The following is an 11,675-nucleotide window of genomic DNA, read 5'->3' as shown; positions in this document are numbered from 1 at the left end:
TTGAGTTGAGAGGAGGGGGCTCCATTGAATGAAGTAATCAGAGATGGATGAAGAGGAGAACCAAGCCAGATTGAATATGTTAAGAAAGAGAGAGAAAACATCCCTGACATATGAGAAATGAATAAAAATGTGATGCATAGATTCCACACTAATACAACAAACAACACATCTATTGGGGAGGTAGAAACATCTCTTGCATAAATTGCCTACAATGAGAATTCTATTCTAAAGGAGGATTTATAAAATAAAAATAAAAATAAAAAATTGGGAAGAATACCAAGGATCTAGGCCTTAACCCTAAAGGGAGGAGGGTCAAGAGTAGCAAGTAGAAGATTGTAGGCTGAGGAAACAAAGGAGCCAGAGGGCATCCCAGACTAACTCATTTGAGGTCCAAGGAGAGAGGACAATCGAGCCGAGAGAAGACATCAAGGGGGAAGAAGGGGAGAGACAACAAGAAGATCCACCCTAACCATTCCCAACTCAATAGTCAACAACAAAAGTCTCAAATATAATTTCACATTCTCTCTTCCAAGCATACAAGTCTTCAAAGTTGTTCAAATTGCAAACAGAAGCCAATTGTCATCCCATAATTTCACCATATTACATATACCGATCTTCCACTTAATGTCGACAACCACCAATTCTTTGGCAAATATTATTCCATATTCGTCTATTTTTGGTTTTGAAAATAATGGTTCATACTAGTCTATCTGGTTATTATTTTGAAATCATTCTTATAATTTATCTATGGACTTGATTTAAGAAAATAACCTTCAACAAGTTTCCAAAATACATTAGTTCTTAAAAGAACATGTATTAAATTATTTATAAAAAATTTATAATTCATTGTCAAAACATCTTTACACATTACAAATATCATAGTAAACCCCTCCACAATCATGAACATATTTTCAACTCAATAAGTCTCTTAACTCTATTTTCCACTTTTAAAAGTTAATTTACTTATTTTAATAAAATTTAATAATATTTTTTAATTAAAATAATTTACACTAATTTGATTGTTTTTGTTTCAAATTTGTTATGTACATTCCTATTTTTTCCCTTATCCCTTTTTTGATTTTAGTTAAATTTATGGAACATTTATAATATGCTAGTTTGATCACACACTTTGCACTTATGCTTATTTGTTTTGAATGTTTTATTATTCTAATTTATAAAAAATTTGATTTGTAAAGTTTTTCACAGCTTTCGAGATTTATCCTGCATCATGAGCTTCCTTTGTCAGAGTACAAGCATTGACTTAGAGAGGGTAACAAAAATATCGCCTATCGAAAGGAGTTATTAATCATATTTGCCTATAAAACAAAACCACTGTACTTGAGAACAGGCTCAAATGATTGCAGAGTATCAGGTTTCTCTGCTTGGAAATAAAGTTCGTGCTAAACATCGTCCAAGTATAATACTGCAATCGTTTCTTGCAGAGACATGGGCCCAGTACGCTACTGGAAACTTGTCCCGCAAACAAACCGGTCTGGTAAGAGCTTCTACCTTTTGATCACACAACATAATTATGTAGCTATACAACAGAGAAAGCACAATGATCAAAAAATTGGACAGCCTGTAACATTAACACCAGGGGCAGTTGGGCATGAAGCAAGTGGGCAGTGATCTAGCTCAGTTCCCCACCAGCTTAGACTGTGATTCTGAAGTGCGAAGTACAATAGAACACCCATGAATGCTGTACCACAATCCAGAGCTGCAGATAGAACATAGTTGTATCGCGTCCACCACTGCTTCCTGAAGCGGAAGACAAAGTAATTGAAGATGGTACCTGTTATGATCCAGGAAGCAATGTTGGCAGGCGTGGCAGGAGGCAAGCCAGCAAACCCATATGTAATGACTGGTAAATTTATCAGTGGAATCCACTTTTTGTCGGGAAATAGTTTGCTTAGAACCCAAACTGGGACAGGAAGAAGTGCACCAATCAAGAAAAGCCATACCAGATTTCGGTACAGGCCTTTCTGCCCAAAGAGGCGCTCTGGACCAACAAGACCCCAAATTACAGATGCATCAAAAGTGACTCTGTACTTTGGACATGTCCAATTGCTGTCTTCGGGCAAAACATCGGTGTCACAGATATTGTCTATTGTTTCCAGCATCCACCATGCAGTAGCAAGATTTACTAGTCCTGCCAAGACTGTAGAAAATAGCTGCAGGGAGACAGAAAGAGTGAATCCCCTATTTTGAAATGCTAGAACTGGCATTAGTTGAAATCAAAGTAGCAATAGAAACCATACCTGAGCAGTATACATACAACGCGGAGGAATTTTCATGTATTGGCCAAGCTTCAAGTCTTGAAGAAAATTAAGAGCATGTGTGCTACTGATCCTGCCATAGATCTTGAAAAGTAGATTTGCTATCGGCTTCCCAGGTAAAATATAACCAAACATGAACTGTGCTATAATGTCATAACCTGGTTGCTGTTTTCGTGCATAACATGAGACAAACATTTCCATTACCATAGATGATCAACAAGAGTAAAGGCAAATCTGTCCCGCTTTTAAAACTAAATAATAAATTCACAAACTTGGAGTTTTAATTAGCTTCATACTGGTTAAGAGTTATTGCAAAGGAAAACCATGAAAAGCAAATGTGCTGAGATACATAGAAACATTTATATGCTGCTGGGATTTTTCTGCATTGGATGAGCTGTGTTCCTAGACTCAAAACAAGGCAGGGAACAATGGAATGGTGATACAGCTGGGAGGATGCAAAATCTTATGTGACCGGAGGTCAAACGCTACAACATTTGAAGATGCTATTATGTCAGTTGTGCTTCTAGATTCGATTGTGTAAAGATTTATTCATCGACATTTTGGATCACATTTTCTCCTTTTGCTTTCTCTGTTTCATCCTGATGATGAATCACAGATTGTGATCCAAAACATTGAAGAAACAATCTTTACACAATCAAATCCAGAAGTACAACTGAAATATTCTTATGGATTATGGAAACTTACTCACTAATGATGCTATTATGCTTTAAGTAAGCCTGTTGAGAGAACTTGCATTGAAAAGAGAACATTTTTTAACAACGTATATCAACAATCACTATTTAATAAGGAACGGAACACATCAAACCTGGTTGGTAGTAGCTTGAATCACTCCGATTGGCAGAGTTATGAACCATGAGAGTGCACAGGCCAGGATCATGCCCCACCATGCAATTTGAACTTCATGTTTCCATACAAATGACAGTAAAATAGAGAATGCCATGCTACCGGCCAACAAAATAAGGAACCACCACTCTGGGACTTCCTTGTACTGCTTCATCATGTGTCCATGTACATCCAATTTAGCATTTATAGCAGATCTGCTCCGCTTAAACATGTCACTGTAGACACAAGAATCACTCAATGTCATTGTTCAAGTGACTGGCACCAAACTCCTGTGAGGAATAGAAACAAGCAAATGGGACTCACCGTCCATTAAAGAGGAGCACATGGGTAATTGTTGCTGCAATCCTTGCAAAACCAGACCCAATCGACAGTGCAAAAAGAGGGCTGAGATATAGCTTTCCATAGTCATCATAGGCCCCAATATCCAATTCATTACCCCGTGTCAAGATCTTTGTGGTATCATATTTTTGACCATTAGATTTAAACAACTGATTAGAGAAGATTGGATATGTTCTCGAATCAAACACGTTATATTTCCAGTAACATATAGGAATAATTATGTAAATAAACATTATAAACCCAACAGCAACATTCAAGATTGAAAACCATGGTGTCACAAGTGGACTTCCATGATATGCTGAAATTCCAGCCCAATCAAAGGATAAGGCTCCAACACCCAAACCCTTATACCCTGATCCAATTTGTTGTGCAGTAATATTGTGCGGCCAGATCCAACAAACCCATGAGAAAAATGTCAAGATAGTGAACATGTATCCAGGTAATGTGTAATATGCAAAGCTGGACAATGTACATATCAGGAAGAATTGCATGCGTGTCAGTCTCTTCCCAGAGTTGTCCTTTTCATGAAGAGCCCTGATTCACATTCAAACAGGTAGTATCAGACAGATGCTAATGGATTACATCCATGTGACAATGACGGAAATTTTTTTAAAGGGGTAGAATGGAAACTTGAAATCATATAATTAATAAGATTAAGCTTAACTCCTATTTTAATCAAGGATTTGATAAAACTTTCAGGTGGAAAGGAATTCTGTATTCCCCTAATCGATATTATTAATCACAGTAGATAATAAATCCTTTAAATAAATAAAAAATTGAACTTGACTAAGGATTTGGATGATAATGCTTTACTAGCCAACAGGAAGTAATACAAAGTGAATTTCGATTAAATGCTAGCGAAATTATTCTCACTATCAGATGCAGATAAAGCATTTTATTCCAGCTACAATGAATATTAACATTTTATGCCTGCATGTCAGAGTTAGCATATGTGTTTACGTTGAGTTAAACTTTTTATCTATATTATACAAGAACACGTCTCCGATCTCCAAGCGAATCGTCCCCACCCTATATTTCGGGGACAGGGGGATGAAAATAAACATCCGCAGCCATTCCCAATTTCAAAAAATTGCAGGAAATGGCAGGAAACGTCTCCTTGCATTTGGGGATGCCTAGGCCTAGGGAATGTGCCAAAAGCCTCCTATCTGTTCCCAAAATTAAAAGGTGTCTCCTACACATTTGAATAATTTTTTGGCATTAAAAACCAAATTAACTTTTTTCTCTAATTTTTTAAAATTTGGTTTGGTTGGGGGCCACAAGGTTTGAAGATGTTAGGCAGATAGATAAGGAGGTGCAATAGGACTGGTTGGATTACCATTGGATGATCCACTTCAGCCAGAGGAAGATAGTGATAAAATGATTCTAAGTTTTTGGATATTGATAACTAGAATGAAGCTGAGTTTCGTAGGCTGCGCCTGTAGTCTGTTATATTTTGATGTTTAAAAGTTGAGACTTGTGGATACATGTTTGGGACATTTTGGTTTGGATACTTCTATTTAATAGACCATGCTTTTGATGTTTGAAACCATTGCTATACTAATTAATACGGTTACTAGTATCATTTATGAGCTTGTTAAAATTTATATACTGTCGTCCCTGCCATCCCTTGCCTTCCCCATCTAGGAACACCATGGAATATGACTTTTTATAAATCAGCAAAGAGAATCAGCAAACTGTTGAACCTAGGACCTCCTATTTTCTTATAAAGATCTCTACAATTGAGCTACCAACTTTCTTGATGACTGGTCCATCTTTGGTTCTTGTGAGGTACATTTTCCAGCACTCCTCTTACTTAAACCAAAGTGTGAATACTTGGAACTTTGACCTGGTTCTGTCAGCCTAAACTCTAATACTATGTTAGAAATTTCATCAAGTGACTAGGAATTGAACCTTTGACCTCACATTTGCTGCTGGTGTGCTCTACCACTGAACTGCCCCATCCCTCTTAGTGACTGGCCCGTCTTTGGCTCTAGTATGGCTCATTTCTCCGAATAAGTTTCATCCATCCAGACTATTTTGATGCTGCTACCTTGTTCGTCTAAACTGAGTTCATGCTTTCAAGGAATATTTAGTATTCCCTTCGTTAATTGAAACTTATAGTCCATGTTTATATGAAAATTTAAACAAAAATACTTTTTCTCTTGTTCCATTGAGGGGAAGAGGAAATTACAAGGCATCAGAATCAGCTTACCTAAAGAGAGAGACCTGCGCCAAATTGGAAGGCCACCACATGTCTGCAGGTTCAACTAAATATTTTCTCAGCACACCGGCCCAACCGTATCCCAAGATCTGTATGTACCATAAAAATGGTAAAATATATATGCGTTTGTCAGTGAGAGCCTCGAGACTTGTGCAAAAACAAAAAGACTAAAGTTTCTGTTACTGATAATCACTGAGACCAAGAGATAAGGTAAAATGGGCCGAGATTCTAATCAGATAACAATGTGAGTCTAATTGTTAGAAATTCATTTGTGCGTTTAAACAGGATGCACCCTCGGTCAATTCATTGTTGGGGATGACCCAAATTGTTCATAAACAGTTTATAATTGGATGCACCCTCGGCCAATTCATTGTTGGGGATGACCCAAATTGTTCATAAACAGTTTATAATTATTGAGCTAGGAGCCAAATGGTCCCTCTCCAATGTTACACACTGCAAATGCATGAGAACTGAACTCAAGAATTCTTTCCATGCATGCAGTGACTAAATCTCATATTGATATGTAAGTAGCTTTATGCTCAGGCACTTTGTATACCATTTTCAAGGACCTCAAATCCAGTTTACACGAACATTTCAAATTCACGCAAGACTGATTGATCCAATCATCTGCACAAAGCATTAATACACCAAAATATGAGATGGGGTGTATGAAATCTTGCCTGTGATGAGATTACGATGATGAGAGCTGCAACGAAGCTGATAGTTTGCTTGTAATAAGCTTTCATGACAGTGATTGCCCCGGTTGAATATGCATCTCCACCCCCACCTGAAACTGCGTTGCTGGCAAAGATTGTTATGAGTACATGCTCTTTAATATTGAAGGGGCCAGGATTCAGGCTGTACTTATATCCGAAAATCTGCATTTCCCTGGTGGGAAGGACTGCTGCCATAAATCTTCCGAGTGGCAAGGCCAAAATCTGGGCTAAAATAGCAGATATGACTAAGGGCTGTGTTCTGTAGGTGAAGAAGGTGTTCAAAAACATGAGCACTACACATGCAAAAGAACCCAGTGTCCATACACGGAATGTAAATACAGGCAAAGTTGGGTCGTCAGTAACAGGCACCACCAGTGCCACTTCTTCTATTGGAGATTGATCCTTCACCTCTTTCTCCTCTGGCTCGGGATCCATCACTTCTTTGTTCATTGTGCCTGGTCACACTGTATCCTGCTTCAACTCGATACACAATTTCAACAGCTAAAACAAAATAAATAATTTCAACAGCTAAAACAAAATGAACCGGATAATCCAATGGATAAAGCTACATATGTGACAATCTGGATTAGATAATACTGTCCGGCGAAAAAACATGAATAATTATAAATTACTATGTACGAAACCTTAATCTGGCTTGCTACAAAAAAACTATTTGAAACCAAAACAAGAAGGGTGGCAGTTTCTGTCGAATTAAGATATAAGTCTATAAAATCCCTATTGACGAAATCATAATAACCCAAACATTTCATAGAAACAGGGGAGCATAACATAACTCGAACAATTGAAAATCAAAACGGTATTATAGACCAATTCAGACAATTATTCAATATAATACCCAAGGTAAAATCTCATAAAATAAGTGATGCTCAAATTCAACTCAGCTGCCAGAAAGTAATGCCTATAGAAATGACCCAGACCAAAGGCCTCCTATATCCATCAAAACGTACTCAACTGATGCCCATAAAAAAGGGCTCGAGCTTCATACAAACTCTTACGCAAGATCAAACTGTACGATTCTTCAGAACGAAACTGTAATCTGACTAGTAATCGAATCAACAATGATCTAGATTCAAATCCCGTTTGGCAGTACAAGCTTGCACAAAAATAAACTGTGATCTGACTAGTAATCGAATCAACAATGACCTAGATTCAAACCCCGTTTGGCAATACAAGCTTGAACAAAATATGCTATCAAAAGGGATTAGGCCAATTAGAGTCAGAATAAATTATTCTGAATAGACATTTGGAAGGTTATCCCACGTTACACGAAAAGGAAAACCCATTTCGGGTCGTGAGCAAACCAACCCCAAATATTAATTGAAGGCCCTAGGATCTGTGCTACTTTACTGATCCACTGTTTTAGTGATATAATTAGCTACAAGATGTCAACAAACCACAGGGTGAACATAATTCAACCCTGCAGGTGTCACATACATAAAACAATGTGCAATTAACATGATATCATGCCCAGTGAATTCACTAAATCACAGTGCATGTATATTAACTCACCCACCATGAAAATCAACCTCTGTCAGGAGCCAGTAGCTCAGAGGCAGAGCAGCAGGACTGGCCTCTGAGTCCGAGGTGGTGCATGCTTTTGTATATTAGATAAGCTATACGTTGTTATTATATACTGATTTAGCTTCGATAGTGCAAATTATCAGTAATAAACAAACACAGGAATTAAAAGCTAGCTCCAGCAATAATGTAAAATATGTTTTAAGCTGCTTCTTAACAAGGTCCTGTGACCTAATATTGGTTTACAGCTTAAATGATTAAGGGTTAAATCGGAGCATTACGATAAAAGGAAACACTCCCCAACTTCCTTGTAAATTGTGAAAGGTACCAGTCATAAACTACAGGAGGTCAACAAGGCAGGCTCTGAAACAACGAATTTAAGATATTTTAGGCCACAATCCGACAAGGAAAACAGGTCCGTAGTGAGAGAATGTGTGGGGTACTGCGGGAAAAAAATTGTGACTGCGAATTTGAAAGTTGGAATGATAAAACTTGACTTGATCAATGAAAGATGAGAGGGAACAAATGCGAAGGAAATAGACAATTTGCATACCTGGAGGAGGAATGAAGGCCAAAGAGTCCTGGATTCTGAGAAGAAAATATGTGGCTGCGGTTATGTGAGAGAACGAGGATGTGGGTGCATTGCATTTTATATTGGTCTCTTTCCATGATTGCCTAGGTTAGCGGATTTAGAGAGGGTCTCAACGGTGAAACCGGCGTGTGGAGGAATGCGGCGGGCACGAGCCATGAACGTGCTACATTATGCTTCGTTTGCATCAATGCATTCCTCTGTGTGTCTGTCATACTTTTCCAACTTTCTAAATTTGCAGGAGAAATAGAACAGACAGTGGAAATTTGATGTCATAGGTTTGAATTGCAGCCCTACTAAACGGGGTTTGAGCGAGCAACCTGTTCGAATCTATTAATAGGGGTCAACCAAGTCCTAATTTGCCCTCCTCTTCGGGAAAAACCAACAGTATGCAGCCGGTTATTTAGATAACTTACTAAGGGGAGGTTTGAAAAAAAAATCAATTCCCCTTGGTAAGTTAGCCATTACCAAATACATCCATATGAAAATGGTTAAATACTGGTGACAGATAAATATGTTTACCTGTTTAGTCTCTTCTTTTCCAATCAAAAAATGAGTGAAATGTTTCAAAATATTACCTTTTTCAGACAAGATTCTCAAAAACTGATTCCAACATTAAAAATCCTTTAATAGAATAATATGCTTTCATAGACAGTTTGATTTCTGTTGTGCTCAGTGAGTCACGGATTTAATTTCATAAACAGTTTGATTTCTGCTGTGCTCGCTGAGTCCCCGATTTGATGGACACTGAATGTAATCTACAGTCATGTGAATCTGTTATTTTATCATTATACTTCATATAGAAATGGTATGCTTCTGTAAGTTTCAGGATTGGCTTAAATTTTGACCGTTGATTTTATTGATTCTTATAGTATAATTTTATATTTTTTACAAAATAATTTAAAATATTTGAGCGATTTCATTATTATTATTATTATGATATTTATTAAGATTACTATTATCATTATTATATTATATTTAATAATGAAAACGTTTCAAGAATCTGGTACGATTAAAACTGCTTCTTCTTTCAAACTTCAACTTCAATGATAAGCGGGCCACTTTATTTTTACTTATTTTCTAGTATAAAATAGATTTTTAAGTATCCTTAATTCTTTATTGGTTGAATTGGCATTTTGATGAATAAGAATTGGTATTAATTTATAGAAAGAGATTACATACATGATTTTTTTTTAAAATGGTAAATAATTAATTATATATATTACATTAGGATAGATATCTTAATAAATCTATTTATTATAAAATGATTACAGTTTATTTTAAAAGCATAGTTTATAATAAATATTAAATTTTTGATATGTGTTCATATTAGAGGTTATTATATTCCAAAAATCTAATGTGATATATTGACATATAATAAAGACATTAAGGCTTTTTAAATTTGACAATATCTAGAATTTGAAAATAACTTTTGTTGAAATGGTTAAGCAACAAGGAAAATATTTTGATTTTCCAAATTCTAAAATCACATAGAAACTAGCAACAAAGTAGAAGGAAACTAGTGACAACGTGGAAGGACTTGCAACTTCAAGAGATTGATGGAGGGGCCACACCACCCTTACAACTCATAACCAAAAATGCAACAATATGCAGTGGAAACACAACAACAAGAAGCAATAACACAAGATTTGATACCAAATCAAAACTCTTTATTCATAAAATAACTGTTACATGCAATGTGTTGGGCTATAAGGCCTTCCCGATTACAACCAAATACAATAGCAATTAATTCCTCAAGATCCAATCCAAACCCAAGCTAGTCTAGATCCACACTCTGGTAGAAACCTCCAAGATCTCAACTTGTGCTCGCAAGCCACCAAGCAACCTCCTTGTTTCTAAATTGCAACCACTAGCTCTTCTCCAACTTTATGCAAGATCCAAGTGTAAACTGCCTCACATTCAATGCTCTGTTCACACAATCACAACTCCACCACAATCCTACTGTAAATTACCTCACATTCGGTGCTCTGTCCACAGACTCAGGAAAACTCGCTCCTTTAGCTTCCTCCTCCCCAAGCTTCTACTAAGAAGAGATCACACCTCGAAGCTTTCACACTTTGAAGCCTCCACACCTTCTAGCTTTCACCTTGAAGCTTGACCTTCTAAAGCTTTGCCTTCCCAAGCTTGATTAGAAATGCTCATATGCCTTGCTTAAATAGGCACTTACCACCCACCTACACAATATCCACAACCTTCTAGGATTCCACCTACACAATATCCATAACCTTCTAGAATTCCACCTACACACCTCAATAAATGGAATGACAACCATTTTTTATTTTATTTTTCTATTACGCCACCTATGCACCTCGAAAATAGAAATTCCTTTTTTTTATTATTCTTTTCTCCTTTTTCCCTTATTTTATTTTATTTTTATTTTTCCTTCTATTTTCGTCACTTTCTCTCTCCTCCACAATTTTTTTTTTTTTTTTTTAAATTTAATTTTTTTTTTCTCATGTAAGATGCTCCTACATCAAACTCCCCTGGTAGATAGAAAAGTGTGTCCCACACTTTGATGCCAAAAGAAAGATATACAACCATCTTCATCTTCACCAAAGGTTTCCACCTCAATAGGGACAAGAAAACCAACATACAAATCTTCCACATCTATATTACTCTATCAAACACTAGAATCTCAACCATCCAATCAGCATGCTCACTCCCAAGAACAAACTGAACATAATGCTTCATCACTAAACCCTCATCCACATCAGCAACTAGTGAATCCACACCAACAACAACAAACTCCATATCAACAACATTATGTAACTTCTCAGCAACGTATGCCAAACTCACAACACCATCAGTCTCATTGCTCACAACAAGATGCTCTGCAACATACAAATCATCATCAATAACAACTAGATCATCCTCGACCAAGTGCTTCACAATCTCCATGTCAGACTCAACCAACTGATTATGAAAACCAATCTCCATCCCAGCATCAACAAGGTTAGGAATATCCTCAGCAACAACCTTTAGTTGCTCTATAGGTTTTATATCAAGCTCCACAAACTGATGAACAAAACCAACTTCTTCCACCTCAACCTTGCGATGCCATCTTCTCTCTCGAACAAGTCTCTTAACCGGCCAAACAACTCTCTTTCGGA

At 36.9% G+C, this 11,675-nt stretch overlaps 1 protein-coding gene across 9 annotated transcripts in view; it reads right to left on the bottom strand.

Moving 5' to 3' along the window:
• Positions 1-1,271: 1,271 nt before the first annotated feature.
• The window catches only part of LOC149578634 (oligopeptide transporter 3-like), a 264,855-nt gene continuing 254,451 nt past the window's right edge, over positions 1,272-11,675 (bottom strand). Inside the window, exons 1-7 of one of the 9 annotated variants that reach the window (XM_089830475.1) lie at positions 8,509-8,905; positions 6,381-6,887; positions 5,692-5,789; positions 3,444-4,013; positions 3,103-3,355; positions 2,259-2,441; positions 1,272-2,171 (exon numbers count right to left, since the gene is read on the bottom strand). In XM_089830475.1, the coding sequence (XP_089686601.1) occupies positions 1,563-2,171; positions 2,259-2,441; positions 3,103-3,355; positions 3,444-4,013; positions 5,692-5,789; positions 6,381-6,866 (2,199 nt within the window). In that variant the 5' untranslated portion in view covers positions 6,867-6,887; positions 8,509-8,905 and the 3' untranslated portion in view covers positions 1,272-1,562. Of the gene's footprint in view, positions 2,172-2,258; positions 2,442-3,102; positions 3,356-3,443; positions 4,014-5,691; positions 5,790-6,380; positions 6,891-7,946; positions 8,469-8,508; positions 8,906-11,675 lie in introns of those variants that run through there. The other 8 variants (XM_089830481.1, XM_089830514.1, XM_089830511.1 and 5 more) reach the window with 8 other exon arrangements.

This window comes from Cupressus sempervirens, chromosome 1 (assembly GCF_028749045.1).
Source record: "Cupressus sempervirens isolate cs-2001-9-10 chromosome 1, ASM2874904v1, whole genome shotgun sequence".
Taxonomy (NCBI): domain Eukaryota; kingdom Viridiplantae; phylum Streptophyta; class Pinopsida; order Cupressales; family Cupressaceae; genus Cupressus; species Cupressus sempervirens.
The sequence above is the reverse complement of the archived record's forward strand: the minus strand, read 5'-3'. Positions and strand labels throughout refer to the sequence as shown.